The 17397-nt window shown below is 38.5% G+C and overlaps 1 protein-coding gene across 1 annotated transcript in view; it reads right to left on the bottom strand.

The window, feature by feature from the left end:
* The window catches only part of GUCY2F (guanylate cyclase 2F, retinal), a 121288-nt gene that overhangs the window by 65379 nt on the left and 38512 nt on the right, over nt 1-17397 (bottom strand). The window contains exons 4-5 of the mRNA XM_045509975.2: nt 13207-13508; nt 1318-1672 (exon numbers count right to left, since the gene is read on the bottom strand). Coding sequence (XP_045365931.2) covers nt 1318-1672; nt 13207-13508 — 657 coding nt within the window. The remainder of the gene's footprint in view (nt 1-1317; nt 1673-13206; nt 13509-17397) is intronic.

The following is a 17397-nucleotide window of genomic DNA, read 5'->3' as shown; positions in this document are numbered from 1 at the left end:
CACAGAGTGACTCCTCATGCTTTCTGGTGATTCTAAAATCAAGCCACATCTACCTAACTTAATTCCATTTTCCTACACCACAGTCTGTCTTGTTGACTTTATGGACACAGAAAGCAATTTAGCTGTTCTGAAGCAAAACCACTCACCACTCTGACAATAACAAATCACATGAATTAAGGCTGACCTGGGTGTTTTTTGGAGAAAAAAGTCCACGAATGGAAAACTTTGAGTATCTTAATTTAAGTTGGACAGCAATAGAGTTCTTGAGAATAAGTATGTTATCTCACCTGTGAAGGGTATTATGTTGCCTTCATAAAATAAAAGACCTTTAAATTCACCTGAGCCCATAGACCTCGTGAGTTATAGATGAAAAACATAGCACTTGTCTGTCAAGGGTGACTGGTTTTGGTAATTAGTGTTTTCACTAGGATGTAAATTGTACTCTAGAAAAGCCACACATTTGGATAGATTACTAAGATTTCAGAGGGAAATATATGATGACACAAATGAAGAGGTAGCTGGGTATGTCATGCTAAAAGAAAATAGAAATCAAAGTCTATTTCAAATAGATGCATTTGGTTCTAGAAAAGTGTGGTGCACACTGGCATAGGAATAATACAGATCTTTCCACCAAAGTACCCCTCTGGTTCTCAGAGATTTGATGGAGTTTCCCCTCTTTCACAAGCTAGAGGAGTTCAATCAGTCAATCAAACTGCAAGTATTTATTGGATGTCAACCATGTTGGGTGGTTGAGGGGCAGAAGAATTATTAGCTATGGTCCTTGCCCTTAAGGAGTAGTCTTTTGGGGAGGAAGAGACAGAATCAATACATGAGAAACAACTGAAAAGCAATTTTGTGCTAAGCTGTGAGGTATAGACTTAGCTCAATGGGAGTTCAGAGAGGAGAGAGTATAGATACATTATTTCTGTGGTGGAAACTGAGTGGCAGAATTTGGATACATCATGGGAAGGACAGGTGAATTTTCTAGCAAGGAAAACAATCACAGATCATAGCCTACAGAAGACCAAGGAGAAGGGTGATGCTTTCTTCTTATTAGAGTAACCTCTTTGGAAGTGGGGTCTTTTTAAAATGGGAGTAGGGGTAGCTTTTAAATTGTGGAGGATTATTCATGGCTGCAAAGTACCTCTCATTGTCCTTATTATTTTAACTTACAGACAGTGCCAAGATGTTTACGTCACCTGAATGCAAATAATTGATTCTATGAGTGGTCTAATATTAAAATATGCCTTTCCCTAAAGAGGTTCCCTGTAACCCAAGCTGAGCCAAATTGACTACCAGTTATTTTCTATTCCTTACCTCCTCGGCAGATCTTCCCTTCTGCAAACCAGCATTTTGCATCTGCTCGAGGGGGCCTGCCACCAGGGAAGTGAATGGGGGTCTCTCCGAACCGTAGCAGCTCCATCTCCATGTCCACAGTGTAAGTACTGTGGAGTTCCCATTCTTTCCAGTTGGTGTCCAGGATTACATATTCGGAAATTCCATTTCCATTTGAATCTGTCCTTATCAACTGGTTGAATCCATAGAACTGCATGTTTCTGGAATGCTGAACCAGGCTGGCAGCACTAGCCCGTCCATTTTCTTTCATAGCATTATTCATGGCTTGTGCGATAAAGTAAATTGAATTGTAGATGGTTCCAAACAACGGTGAAACCTATTTTTAAAAATTACAATTATCTTGAGCCCTAGTCGCCCTAGAGCAATCGCAGAGTGTATTCCAAGCCTGTGTTCATTATTATGGGCTGCACGTCTGAGTGGAGGTGAGCTATGAAGACCCAGAGGAAAAAAAAACAATTGTTTCTGAGGACTTGCTTGGTTTCTCCCCTGAATTTTCCTGTTTTTCTCCCCCAGGCCTTCACATCTTTAAATATATCAAATATGACAATTTTATGAGCAAACCAAGTCCTACACAATATATTTTTATGCTCCTAAACTAAGAAAGTGATTTAGAGTTATAAAGGGCACTAAAAAACCAAGTATGAAACAGACAAGAGGCACTCAAAGGAAATTGACCAGGTTAATTACTGGTGCATTGTGCATGGTAAAATCATTTGACTGGCACTACTAGAGTGGTAGGTGTGTGTGGTAAGACTGGAAACAATGTGTCTCCGTAGTCCATGTCTGTGTCCTGTTTTAGTTCAAAATGGCTATTTTCCCAGACACGTGCTCCCCAGAGAAAGTGAACATAGAATACAGTTTTAAATACATACCCCCACATGTACACATGCAGACATGCATACTGACACATACACACCCACAGATACAGAGTCAAATGTAGTGAATAGAGAATGTCAGTTTTAATCAAGAAATCCTATATCCTATTGGTGTGCAAAGTGGCAAAAGTTTGATGAGAAGTCACTGTAAAGCAGTAAGGCTACTACAGTGGACAGCATGGCTCTTTCTGCTACATAAATATGGTAAAAGCAACAGCATTTGCGTACTGTGCCTGATGCCCTGCTCATTAACCTTGAAAGTTTATTTTTGGAACAAACCATATATCCTTTTCCCAAAAAGGTGGGGAAGAAATGCAAATGATCCCTCCCTGCTTCTTCCCACACTGGCCATGGCTCCATGGTTTTTCATAACATTTCACTTCTAGGATGGAGTTCAAGCTATGGTCATGCCATTTTACTGAGCTGCAGGGAAAGCTGATACTTACTACTTTGGTTTTGCAAGGTCTAGAAAGCTATCCTCCTGTAACAATCTTCATCTGAATAAAAGGGTTTAAAATTGAGTGAATCATTTTTGTGTTGGAAATACAAGTCAAGATGCAGAGAGGTATAGCAGCTAGCAAGATACTGCCATGGCTTGTTAATGTTGAGTAGAGGGTTTTCAACCCTGGCTGCACATTAGAATTACCTGAGGAATGTCAAAAATACTATGCCAAACACAACCTAGCTAACAAAATGAGACACTTTAGGTTAGAGATCCAGTAATCAGTATTATAAAAAGCTCCCCAGGCATTCTAATATACATACAGGGTTCAAGACAAACAGTATAAAAGACACACTGACCTGTGGTCTATTCCTAATGCCAGGATGTTGGGCAAGTCACTTATCCCCTCTCCCTGGGCTTCAGTTTCTTCTTCTCGAAAATGATACAGAATTGTGAATATCTAAACCTTGGGGATTATCTGGTCTAAGTAGATTATTTTCTAGATCTGAAAGGGAGACTCAGAGAAGTTAAGTGATTTGTCAAGGTTGGTTAACAGACATTTGGTCTTGTTCAAACATCCATAAGACATTTGGTCCACAACAAAAGATCCTGGAAATCTAATCCTACCCAAAACATGCATGAGCATATTTGGTTCATGCCAAATGGTTTCAGACAGGAACAAATATCAAAGATCTTTTGGCATGGACCAAATGTCTTATGGATGTGTTAGACATAATTAAATGAACCTGCATCTATCAAGGACACTTTGACGTGGATCAAATGTCTTATGGACCAAATGTCGATGGATGTTCTGGTCAGGACCAAATATTAAGGACATTTGGTGTGGACCAAATGTATTATGGATATTTGGAACAGGATCAAATGTCCTGTAAGGGTCAAGGTCCCTCATCTAGGCATAAAAGTAGGACTAGAATCCAAGTCTCTTGATTCTTAGTTTATTTTAGCATTCTTAATTGAAATAGATGTTCCTTGTGGCCCCTTCTAGTTCTGAACTCCTATGAAACTTCGCAACTCTTGGCCTAATACAGGAAGCAGACAATTTTATTTGGCTTATTTATAGGTTCTTCTTCACTTCACTGAACTTTTAACATTGGAGTGCCCCACAGCTCAGTCCTTGGTCCTCCTTTCTATCTACACTCATTCCCTCGGTGATGTCTTCTGCTCTCATGGCTTTAAGTACCACACTATGCCAGAAATCTCAGATTTATTCTTCTAGCTAAGACCTCTTTCTTAAATTCTAGACTCATATAACCAACTGCTTACTTGATATCTCTATTGGAATACTAAATTTCAATGTATCCCAAATCAAACTCCCAATCTTCCCCTCAAATCCTCCTGCTCCATTTACAATGAGTTTTCCCCATTTTTGGTAAAAGCTACTCCATTCTTCCAGTTGTTCAGGCCAAAAACTTTGCCCCAGATAACAGAGCTAACTAACAGCAGAGCAGAAGTCAATATCTCAGTCTCCTGAGTTTTATTCCAATGATCTCTCTTCACCACCCTGCCTTAACACGCACTATAGAAATAAGCATGGTGAGTGGATGACATGTGGTGCCACCAAGGCATCTACACTTAGTTGCCTAGCACACACTAACGTCCCTTTAGGGATTTTCACTGACTCTCCCTCTTGACATTCTCAGATGCTCCATTTAATTGTATTTAGGGTTTCTGTAAGAGTCTGCCTGTTTTCTGGGGCTTTGGTAGGTTATGACAATAAGTGAAGGCTGGAAGGTAGAGTATCAAATCAATACTAGTAAAACAAATGAGTGAAAAAACCAGAGGGCAGCAAGCCCCTGAAAGCAGGGAGAATGCTAGTATTCTGGTTCTAAAGGCACAGAGCTTTCTGAGAAAGAGACTGCGTCCAACCTACAGCCAAAAGCAAAGACTGAAACTCTCAAAAACAATACCCTTATCTCTGAGTTGACCCATTTCACAGGGTTGTCAGCTGATCAGGCTTTGCTGCCCTTTTTGCTCTCAGATTGACCCCTGTTAGGGCTGACTGACAGCAACTCCCCAAGATGACTGAAACCTCATGCTTGTTCTTCAGGATTCTCTAGTCTCCACCACATATCACACACAAAGACATGCACGCTTGCACATATACAGCCACAAAAGTATGGTAGAGGGACTTGAAGCTAAGGGAAAGAGCATAGCAGTAGTAACAGCATTCAGTTGCTAAAGAGGGGCTGTCACAATGGCCCACTCTCACTATGAAGGCTTGGATTTGTGGTCTAGCTGGTTTGTGTTGCTGGTTTACCTACTGTGTCCTTCAGCAATGGGAATTGCCCCTTCCCATAAGCCAAAGGCACACTATGTTAGCATTGGTAACAAAAACTCTGTAGCTGCAACTGCTGCAAAAGAAGAGAAGAGGTAGAGGGTGGAGCAAGGGAAGTAAGGATGCTCTTTACAACCCTCTGTCCTGGCTTCTGACTATAGTTCCAAAGAAGCAAGACAGGATTGGCAGGAACTTCAGTCAGACAGATGACCTTGTTATATCACAGCCTAGAATGGGAATATAACTGATGACTCAGTCTATTGGCCTTATCTAAACCTGAATGAATGAATGAATGAATGAATGGCAAAAAAAATGAATGATAATTGAAACTTATTTTTGATTATTATTCAGTGACTTGCTTGCTCTACCCTAGGCTTTTTAAAGCTTGTATCCAAGAGAACAAGGTCTGGGTCAGGAGCAGTGATATTTGTATTTGTTCATTTTAATGGTTCATGCTGTCATTAAGTTGACTATCATCATTTCAGATTTACTGTGCTTGAAGGACACAAAACTGGTTTCTAAACAATTTTGTCCTTGGAAGTGTACATTAAAACAAACCTGGCTTGGCAGCGAGGATAGAAATAGTTCAATGGTAGAGCTCATGCTAAGCATGCTCGAGGTCCTGAGTTCAATCTTCAGTACCCCCATTAACAACAACAAAGTCATACCTGGCTTGGAAAGCATCACTTGAAGGACAAAACTGCAGCATCACCTTTGAACAAAAAGCCAGGCGCATATAGAGATCAAGAAACCAAAGGGTAATTGAATTCCTGTTATTAAAGGTGATACCTCATATAATATGTGATCTCAACCCTTAGACTTAGTCAAGAGATGGTGAATAGCCCAATTTATTTGATTTGATACTTATGAATGTACCACTCTTATTTTATATAGAATGATGTGCAAAGACAATTGAAGCCACTGTGAGCTACAGGCAACCTTTTCTGACAACCTGTCTAGTGGGCCCCATCCTGGAATGCTCCAGTCCTAACCATATCCCCTTTACGCTGCCAAGCACCATATTTACAGTAATGGAAAACAATAGGTGCAGGAGCTTAAGGTCCCCCAGGCTTGCTGAGAAATCCAGAGGATTTCCTTCACTTAGCCAAATACGACCACATTTGGGAAAAATATCCAAAATGTGCTCTAGCAACATGCATTTGTAGCTAATAGAATTTCACTGAAAGCAAGCATTGGGAATACAACTAAAGTGAAGAATGCAGGAACTAAAATCTTATTTTAGAAGTCTTTTTTGTGCCAAAATATAAAGGTACAAAGTGATAATATTTGCCCAGTCATGCTGAGACCAAATTAGGAAGATTGTCATTGGTGTCCCACTCCCTAATCTCTCCATTCTGATTTTTTGTTCTTTTTTCACAGGTCCTCTTAAAGCCCTATCATCTCCTATATTAGAGGAAAACAATCCAATAAACCCATTCAAGTCAAATTATTTGTCACTTGGTAATGTTACTTTGAGTAAAGCTCTAGACATGGGACACACTCTGATTTTTTGTTAAAGGCTAATGTGTAGTTAAATGATTAGGTTCTGGTACTTCTGGTAATAGACTTGGGTTGGAATCCCAGCTCTGTCACTTTCCAGCTGTATGACCTTAGAAGTTACTTTGAGCTTCAGTTTTATCGTCCATAAAATGGAGTTGATAATACCTAATTTGTAGGTTTGGCCTGAGTATTCAATGGGATCATTTATGTAAAGTACCTGGTGCAGAATAAACACTGAATACATGATAGCTGCTATTGTTTGCATTTCAGAAGAGGAGCACAGGGCTTTGGCAATATCATGCTGGCAGTATAGTGCTGAAGTCCCTTGTCCCAGTCTTGAATTTGTGACCAACAAGTAATAAAGTCCCAGTTTTAGGCCCAGTGCCCTTAGCACCCTGAAATGGTAAAATTGTTCCCCTTCAGTGGGGGAAAGATCTTGTTTCTATTTTGTTTTCTGTTATATCACCTGCAGAGTACCTAGCCCATTGTATAAATGTAAATAACAACATTAATAATAATAATAATAAACATTTATTGAGGAATCATTAGGTGCCAGGCAAGCCCTTTATGTGTATTAACTCATTTAATCTTCACCACAACTCTATGAGATAAGTACTATTATTATTCCTAATCTAAAAATAATGAAAAGGAGATACAGAGAGCTTAAGTAAATTTACAGCAGTCTGCCTTCAGAGCTCATGCTCTTAACTACCATGTTATTTCTGAGCTTAATAAATACTTGCTAAATTAATTAATGCACTGTGGTAAACCCACCAATAAAAGAATATCATATATAACCTCTTGTAACTTCTTTTTTTTCTTTCATGACTTCCTGATTAAAGATAGCAAAATCAAGATTTTTTCCTTTCATTCTCCTCATCCCAAACATCACTCTCAAACAACAAGGAGAACTAGAAACAGAAATAATAAACCTCCATCTCTGATGGTATTAGGAGACATCTGTAATCCTGAACCACAGAATATGAAGATAGAAAGCTGCTACAGGAGTGGAAACTGATTTAGCAGAGTGGAGGGTAATTAAATCTAAGTATCTAAAGAGGAGAATATTGGCAAGCAACAAGCAGATTTGTCCCCTAAGAATCCCAGAAAAGTTTAGGAATTAGAGGCACCATGTACTATTGAAGTGGAGATGAGACTGAGCACCAAAAGAGGGATAGCTGTTTGAATGTCTGTGTAAGGAGCATTTGGACATCTGCCATTCCCACATCTACCAAGGAGAGCCAGATCTCTGCAGAAAACAGGTTAAACCGATTCAGAGCAGCTCCAGAGCTGCTGGGACACTTGACCTTAAGGAAAGTGAAAGTGAAGTGGGCCACAAAAAAGAGTGATGAAGTTAAAGTGTTCATACTTAGTGATGAGAGTCCCAGTCTACTTCCCCCAACATGGCTCCTAGAATAGAGACAGCCAGGATTACGACTCTCAAAATAGAGATTGAAGCATTCTTCTCTGAAGAAAGTGACTAACCCAAAAGATAAGATCTACAAATATTGCCAAAAAAAAAAAAAAATAACCAGCTAGCAAGCCAATTGCCATATAGCCCACAGGTCAACACACCCACCATTACATACACTTTCAAACCTGCCTTTTAGAGCTCCACCCTTAAATATGAACAGACATCCATGACCAGCAGATATTTAAGGAAAGCTTCCAAAATTAAAGAGACCAAAATAAAGAATCATGAAAAATTAAGAACTGAGGAAAACACAAAAAGTAGAAGAGAACTTCAAAGAGACTATAATGAATATCTTCAGAGAAATAAGATAAAATACTATATTCATGAAACAAAAGCAGGATGCTACAAAAGTAGAATAATTAACAAGAACAAACTCTTGGAAATTAAAAATACAATAGCAAAAAAAAATGTTTTTAACCGGTAAAAGAACACAAAATTGAGGGGCTCTTCCAGGAAGAAAAACTAAAAATAAAGATATGGGTTACATGAGAGAACTAATAAGACAATTAAAAGATCAACCTAAGCAATCTTATATCCAACTAATATTATTTCCAGAGAAATATGTTGTTGAGGAAGTTATCAAATAAATAAGTCTATGGCCATACCACCCTGAACACACCCAATCTTGTCAAATAATAAGGAAGAAAATTTACTAGGCAGAATGAGCTTCTATATTGAAAGGCCCCACCAAATATATAGCATAATACATGTCATGAAATTTCATAACATCAGGAATAAAGAGATAATCTTAAAAGCTTCTGTGAGAGATAGGGAGGAGTAAAAATAGATTGCATCAAAGGATCAGGAATAAGAATGGCATTAGAGTTCTCAACATCAACAGTGGAAATAAGAAGACAATGTACCATGTCTCCAAAGTGCTGATGGAAAATAATTTGTGACCTAGATGTATATACTTAGTCAAACTATCAATCAATAGCAAAGATAGAATAAAAACTCAGACATGCAACATTTCAAAAATTTACCCCTTGTGTACCTTTCTCAGAAATTACTAGAGAATGTGCTCTACCAAAATGAGAAAGTAAACAAGAAAATAGAGTCATGAGAGTCATGAAATAGTGAATCCAACACAGAAGAAAGAGAAAGGGAATTTCCAGGGTGATGAAAAGAGAGCTCCTACTACAGTAGTTGTACAGCACTCTTAGGGAGCAACAAGTGTAGATTGGAATAGGAGGACAGAGAGCCTCAGGAAAAACAAACGAAATTGATAACGGATTTAATTTTACCATGTTTAAAATTGTTTTGAGATGGTTCTACAGCTTTATCAGACAGTACAGCAAGACTTAGAAATTCAAATTAAGGTAAACAAATTTAAAAATAAAGCAATTATTAACTCTGGTAAAAATCAAAAGTTATACGTGAAATGAGTTATTACCGTAGTATACCATATGGATCATCTCTGAATGATGTTTAGATAGGTAAAATGTTAAAAACATGAAATATGAATTTAACTAAAAATTGTGACATAACTATACTATGGGTTTAAAGGATGGTAAGGAAGTATATAAGAGCAAACAATCCATAACTCTAACAGGAAGTCAGTAAATAATGTCCAAGATTGAGTTATCAAGAGAGCAGGAGCAGTATGGTATTTAGAAATGTAAATACCAGAATAAAGAGCTAAAAGACATGAAAGTGGTTGCTTCTGATGAAGGGTGGGAGAAAGGACTAGAGACTGCTTTGTCGTTGATACAAACCTTTCAGCATTTCTTGATTTTCAAAACTATGTACATGCATCGCTTTGATAGTTTTTTGTTTCTTTCTTTTTTCTTTTGAAGAAGCAAGGGTATAAACTAAAACAGAATGCAAACCACCACTATAAGCAATATAGCCTATATATAGAAACTTCAATTCCACTGAAAGTTATTCGGCAAGGGAGAAACACAGTCATCTTTTTCATACATTTTTTATTCATTTACTATCTCTCATTAGAATTTAAGCCCCATAAGAGCAGGAACAAGTAATGTGCTAGTAAACGTCGGCAACAGCTCCATGAGGAGGAAGAAACTCTTATTTGTAGCATTTACCAATTTCTGTGGTGTAAATACTCCCAATGCCTGATTTCAAGCTACCAGCATGATGCCACTGAACACAGAATTGGGAAAAGAGGCACACAATTAGCTTTTATGAACTGGCTCCAACACACCACTGACAAAAATCCTGTTTTGTTTACTGTTCTATCTAGAGTTCAGCATAGTACATGACACATGGAAGGTGCTTAATAAATAGTTGTTGATCTGTTGAATGAATAGGAAAAAGCAACAAGAGCCCAGGGCAAGAGCAAACATTGAACTACATAATTTGATCTGAGAAAATACCATTTGGAATTCTGAAAGCAAAATAATTTTTAAAGCTGGAACTATAGAGCAATTCTGTGCCATAGTCAGAAAACTTCAAGAGAGTCAGAAGCTGAGGTCAGATTCTAACTTACATGCTAGGACACCATCAACCAATAAGGTCATTCTGGCCCCAAAGGAGAAAAAGTGGGAAAAAAGTAGCTGTGAGCGAGCCAGGCACTCTGCTAGTCACTTTACACATATATTACTTTGTTTAATCTTCACAAGAATCCTAGAAGATGTAGATCACTAACCCATTTTACAGATACGAAAACTGAGACCCAAAATCTAAGTAACTTGCCTAAGGACACACAACTGGTAAGAGTGATGGCTGAGATTTTAAACCCAAGTTTGTCTAACTCGTTATCATAGCTCTTTCTGCTATACTAGCTACCTTTCAAAATACCTTTTAGCATGGTAATTTAGGGGAAAAGGGGGTTTTCGTTTATCAGAGATGTGAAAATAATTGTCTCACTTTTCCATCATTCTTTGGTTATGAAGGTATAGCTGAGGCACCTGCAAAGTGGGGGTGGAAATGCATCTAAACAAGCTTTTTTATAAGCTTTGGAGTCTTTGTTTTCACTCTCTCTATTTCCTTGTCTAAGGCAGAGTACAGGCTGCCTAGCAACCAAACTAAGGGCGTCTTTTTTTTTCTGCCTTAATTACCTTGTGTTTTCCACAAGATCAAAGAGATTGGATCAAATATTAAGAGTAGAAGGTCTGAATTTTTTTCTATCAAAATATCTGTTCATATAGAACACACCCCCTACACACACATACATACATACCTTCCTACTTCTCTCAATCCTGTAATTAAAGCAAAAAGATGACTTAGTCTTGTATCTATGTGATGCCGTATCATTGACTAAAAAGTATAAAAATTCACTATCTGGTTGCTTGCCTATAAATACACCAAACAACTGGTTTGTGCAACCATTAGCAGTTTGAGGGATTCTTGCCATTCTGGACCAAATCAATGAATTGTTTTCAACTAAATATGTGTGTGTCTCCTAAAAGACAGATTTATTATAAACCAACACTGTTAATATCTATGCTAGTCACATTTTTATTAGAACAGGAATCAACAAAATTTTTGCTATCCATACTCAGGACAGAAAGAGATAAGAAAACCTGTTTCCTCCGAATCATTTATTCATAGAGGCAGTGCATGGGATAAAGAAATAAATGATATTTAAAAAAGAGAAGATCATGGAGAATGTGAGTGTTAGACACAATCAGTTGCCTACCTGACAGCCTTCTTCCTTGCTAACAGAATCCCAATTTTGTTCACACTTTTCCAGCAGACACAGGGTCAGTCACAATGGTCTCATTCCTCTTCCTAAATTATTAGTTTAGATATGGATATGGGACACAATTGTGATCAGGAAAGTGTGGGGAGAAGTCTGCTCGATGAGCTTATGGGAAAGATTTCCTCACTCTTTAAAAGAGACAAAACTGAGAGACATTCTCCATTTTTGTCGGTAGACAGTTCCACCTGTATGTAATGCCTGGAACTGTGGCAGTCATCTTGGGACCATGACAGCAATCAGATCGTGAGGGCAAGATAGCATGCTATGGTTGTAAAGTGGAAAGATGAAAAGACCCTGGCTCACTGATAACATCATTGAGCTGCTGAATTAACTGACCTTGAAGTTCCCATACCTTCAAATATTGAAAAAGAAAAGAAAAAGAAAAAGAAAACATGCTACTTGGGCCATTTTTTGTTGCACTATTACTTGCAGCTACAGCATTATAACTCATACAGTATGCTAGGAAAAGAATGACACATACATAATTTTCAACTTATGTATGTGCCATTCTAAATATTTCTGAAAATAACTGCTTTCTACATCTGGCCTCTAACCTATAAAAACCCCCTCTGTATTTTTTCTAATCTAACTGGCATTTTTGGCCTCCCCATCTTCTCATATTCCTTGTTTTCTTTGTATTTTTCCCTTTCTGTTTTTGTCTTTTGTCCATTTTGTTCTTGTTTGTTCACTTCTCTGCTTTCATCCTGTCCCCATTGCTTTTCCTTCCATTAGCCCTCAAATGGCTGTGATTTGAACCTGAAATATGTTTATACATATATTTGCCTTTTCATACATAAATATTATTTCTTGTATATTATTAGGAAGGAATTCTTCCTCATTCCAAATGATTCCTTTCATATAGAGATAGCTCCACTAGGAAAAACACTGACTTCTTCATCCCTTTACTCATTCCTTAATTCCTTCCCACAAAGGAGGAGTGACTTAATTGATTAGTTTGGAAGGAAAACTAAACATGTGTAGCCCAGACCTTCCTAACTTCTTTCTCTTGGAAGGAAGCTACCTCTAGGGAGTACTCACTCCACTATGCTCTTCCAGGCTGTACATTTTACAAAAGACATGCCCTCATGGGGCAGGAATATAAGGGTCCAGCAATGCTGATAAGTAGATGGAGAGTCTGATCAATCCTCAGATTCAATATTGGAAACTCAAATGCATATAGACAGAAGCCACATTCTCCAATAACAACTTTATCAATAATAAAGGTAATATCTCCAATATGCCAGCTCTCTTGTCTTATTGTTGAATTGGTTCAGAACTTGGGTCAGAAACAAGATTTGTTTTTACTAGACCCCCTTGAACAGCACTAGTGTATGTTAAAGTTTTGTTTCCCTGTTCTTAAATATATTTTATTTCTTCTTCACAGCAGTATGCTATAATTACAGGTTTCTTGAAGATGAGTCCAATAATCTGTCTTTACTTTATAAATGTTTTCTGCAAACAAAAGGTGTTTTTAATTTGTGTGTGGTTGCTTGCTATTAACTGAGTGTCCTATGGAACAGAGGTACTTGATAGGAAAAATATTTACCTTCCTGATTGTTGAGGTTTCAGCTCATGATTAACATGTGAATATGCACTTACTTGATCTGACTCCAGCTTCTCAGGAATTTCACCTCTAGCTGCTGCTTCTGTAAAGGCTTGATAGAAGGTCTTTTCTTGGGACTCCACTGTAATGGTCAACACAGCATCATAGGCTTCCCGGAGTTTAGGATTGTTCCTCAGAACCTGGTAGGGGGTATGCTTATAAGGTAAACTGTAGAGCAGGGCGTCATAGGGAACAAAGACATAGGTTCCATCAGTCATTTTCAGATCATGAGCCCATTCCAAGAGAAGCGTCTGAGTCTCTCCCCCAATCAAGGCTGAATGCATACACATGATGATCACTGAAACCAACAAAGCAGGGAGGTTATGATGGCAATATGTTAGTAAAATATAGTCCCCAAAACTACAGATTAGGAGAAATACATAAATGTATTATAACCCATTTGTAAATGGTTTCTATCTCATGTCTTCAAGATGAGCAAGATGTTGAGGCCCTGAGCCAAGGCTAGGGTATTTTCAGGGGCTCTGAGTAGGCATAGGGACAAAACTGACATGTCCACAGGCTGCAGAGCCTAATACTAGACTGGAATAGGAACAAATATAGCCAGTGGGGGATATTATAATGAAGAGGCTCTAGGGCTGAAAGACCTAGGTGTATATCCTAACATCACCAGTTACTACCGGTGTAACCTTAGGTGAATTACTTCAACTCTCTCTGCTTCATTCATAAAATGGAGCTAATAAATATGTGTTTTGTGGGGTGGTAGTGATGACTGAAGGAGCAGTCTATATAATGGGCTTAGCACATAGCACTCCATTAACGGTAGCTACTATTACACCTAAGAATAAGAAGGCTAGAGGGAGAAGGTGGGATATATTCCCATAGCCACTGTTGCTTTTTTGTTGCCTACTTCCTTCAAACATACTTTCCAACAGATGTTGACCAAGTATTCCCACCCTTACCAAGGCCATTCATTATGAATGCTACATTCAGACAATGAATGCTACTAACTCACACTCTGCTGTAAATGCTATTAATATTATGGGTGATATGTTCAACTTGTAAAAGCCTAACTTCCCTATAATTAGAATTACTTTGCACTCAATTTAATTCTTCCTAGACTTATGAAACTATGTTGTTTTGCAAGGCTATGCTAGAATAGAGTGGATTAGAGGAGGCCACGGTTGAAGAATGGGAGCTAGATCATGAAACTGAAAGTATATCCAATTTCGCCCTTGGCACGCTAAATGAGTTTAGTTTAAGTCCACTTGTGCTTCAGTGCCCACATCTTTAAAATGTAGACTCCAATGCATTTCACAGGTACATTGAGTAGTTTTATTAGATAATGCTTGGCAAGTATTCTGAGCTCCTTGAAGAAAGGCAAAGGCCCTACTGCCCTCGGTAAATATTAATTATGCATGCTCATACGGAACCTTTAATCTCAAGAACTGAGTATGCCTTAACTATGTTCAATGATTGGTCTTTGGCATTTACATATTGCTTCATCTATTTTCAAAAACCTTCTTTGCACTTGTTAAATACCCCTAGAAAATTTCCCGTTTGAGCTAGAGCTAGTACTCTTCATTTTTTAAGGTGTAACTAGTAAATTATGAAGTTGATTCAAATGCCACACACACACACACACCATAACTTGAATTTTCAAATAATCATTAGCTCCTTCAATATAATTACCCTGAGAAGTTCTACATGTATTCTGATGCCCAAATCTTCCTTTGAATACTCCTGGGTTATCTTTGGAGCTAGTTCACGAGGCACACAAGGAATTCAGCCTCCCTTGTTCATAATCATGCATTGTGTAATGGGAAAATGGAGTGCCAGAGAGGTCTGACAAGGCAATAATTGGATTCAGAAAGAGAAACTAGAACCAAAGGCCCCCGACACCCTAAATTTGGCTACACCATTAAACTTGAATCACTTTGATCAAATTACTCCAGTAACAGGTCCACTGAGGGGAAAAATTGAGTTTAGTCAGATGCTTCAGTTAGCTGGCCAGTTCATCCAACAGTATTCTTGGCAAGTAGGTCAGTATTGGCATCTTTCTTCTATAAAAACAGATTAGATGACTTGACCAAGGTTACCCAATAGAGATAAAATTCCATTTAATTAACTTAAAGGAATGTTAAAAATTACTTCACTGAATGAAAAATGATAAATAGGACAAAGTGCTTTGTGTTGGTTGAAATACAGCAAATATTTTAACATCCACTATGTGTAGTGGGATCTGTGGTGTGCCAGCCAGAAGCAACCTTCAGGAATGAAGTATTCCGTTTCCTGGATGCTGGGAGTGTTAGGAAATAATAGCTGGCCCCTCTCTAAGAATCGCCCTTAGCTGAAAAGAACCACCTCTCCCAAAGTTGCATCCCCTCAGTAGTGTGCTGGAGCTGGCTTGCACTGGTTCACAAGAGCCTATGGTTAAGTTTTCAGGGAATTTGTGAGCTAATGTCATGTTGGTAGCTTGAAATTGGCCATGGTGGGTGCTAAATGCCACAGAAATCAGCAAACGCTACAAATCAGGGCTTCCCCCCACCATAAGCTGGCTGTTAAACAATTATTGTCACATTGCATCCCTTTATCTGCATTAGTCTGTCCCCAGTGACTGGTCAACATAGAGGCATAAAGGCCAGCCCCCCTTACCTCAATTCTGGACAACTCTAATGGGCCATCCCTGCTCCAGAGCTCCCACTGGAACTGGCTGAGACCTTTGTTATGACTGCAGGACAGTTTAATTCTTCACTCTTTCCAATCCTACTGCCTTCTCTCCTTCACAGTGGTGGTCCTTGAAAGCATTCCCCCAATAAGCTTCCTGTACACAAATTTTCATCTGACATACTTTTTTCTAGGGTACCAACTTGTGACACTGGTTTAGAGCCCCACTGTACCCTGAGCTGACTTCTGTCATGGTACTTACAAGATTTATTGCCCTTATTTATTTACGTCAGTCTCTACTATGAAACCATGAGCAACTTGTGTCTTATTTATTTCCATATCCTGGTACATATTATGTACTCAACGAACAACGAATGTTTGAAAATTTCAGCAAGAAATGTTGTGTACTTGGGTATCTTTAGTGGGTTCCTTGAGATATGAGACATGGGCATATTTGGATTGTTAGTATGAAGGAACAATTTGAAGGGATATTTTCTGGGCAGGTAGATACTAACATGCCTGTCTTTAATGCTTAATGTCACTAACTATGCTTAAGACCTTACCCTCAACCTGAATCTCTCCTCTTAATTTTCATTTCATTGGCCCACACTGAGGACATTTTAGACAAAAAGTCAAAATTTTTATAACTGGAAAAACCCATTGAGTCTATCTAGCCCCTCTTACTCTGCCATTCTTTACAGATGAGAAAATGGAAACCTTGAGAAGGAATGACCACAGGCTCTTCTATTTTGCAATGGTAAGACTTTGCCATTGAACACTATTAAAATAGAAGGCATAAATACTGAACCCAAACAACACCATCTTAATTTAGTAGATTGAGTGTTTTATGAACAAGGATTTGGGAATGCATCTGTTCTACATGATTAGTTGACTAAATAGCTTTATTATCTCAAAATGACATTCATTAAAATGGGATTTTACCTGTAAGATGTCAGGAAAGGATTAGTGGACAGAAATCTTAAATCCCAGACAAGACCTGGGTCAACAGGTGATCACTGAATAATATTAATTTGTAAGTTTCCATCCTGATTGTTAACAATCAAGCCACTCTACAGCCTAAACAAGGACCAGGAGATATGTCCTCCTGAGATCTCATCTCACCAGGATATGATATTAGAACTTTCTCTGAGCCACCTGAGCTCCTTCTTGAGCTGTCTAGCAGCTTTGTCTTCATACTGTGCTACCCACTATGGCAGGCTGCCCAGGACCCTCTCTTTCACCCTCCATTCTAATAGCAGAAAATGTCATGAAACTATAGAAGCCAATTCCTAAGTCACTCAACTTCTACTTCTCTTCCTATATTGAAATACTCTCTCCAATACTTCCTTGAGATAGAGGAACTGTGTTTCTCCAAAAGCAAAATTCACTGTATTTCTCCCAGATTACTGGCTAGGGAGTCCTCAGTGGAGGAATCTGGGCCCAGTCTCACACCTTGTGAGATGGAAACGGTTTCACTAGCTAGTGCTGAAGAAGTTCTTAAGAGTCATATCCATATTATGAACCCATGATATTCCTCCCAATTCACAGAAACCACCCCCAGG

This window comes from Camelus bactrianus, chromosome X, assembly GCF_048773025.1.
Source record: "Camelus bactrianus isolate YW-2024 breed Bactrian camel chromosome X, ASM4877302v1, whole genome shotgun sequence".
Lineage (NCBI taxonomy): Eukaryota > Metazoa > Chordata > Mammalia > Artiodactyla > Camelidae > Camelus > Camelus bactrianus.
Note: the sequence above shows the minus strand (reverse complement) of the source record. Positions and strands in the feature narration are given on the sequence as shown.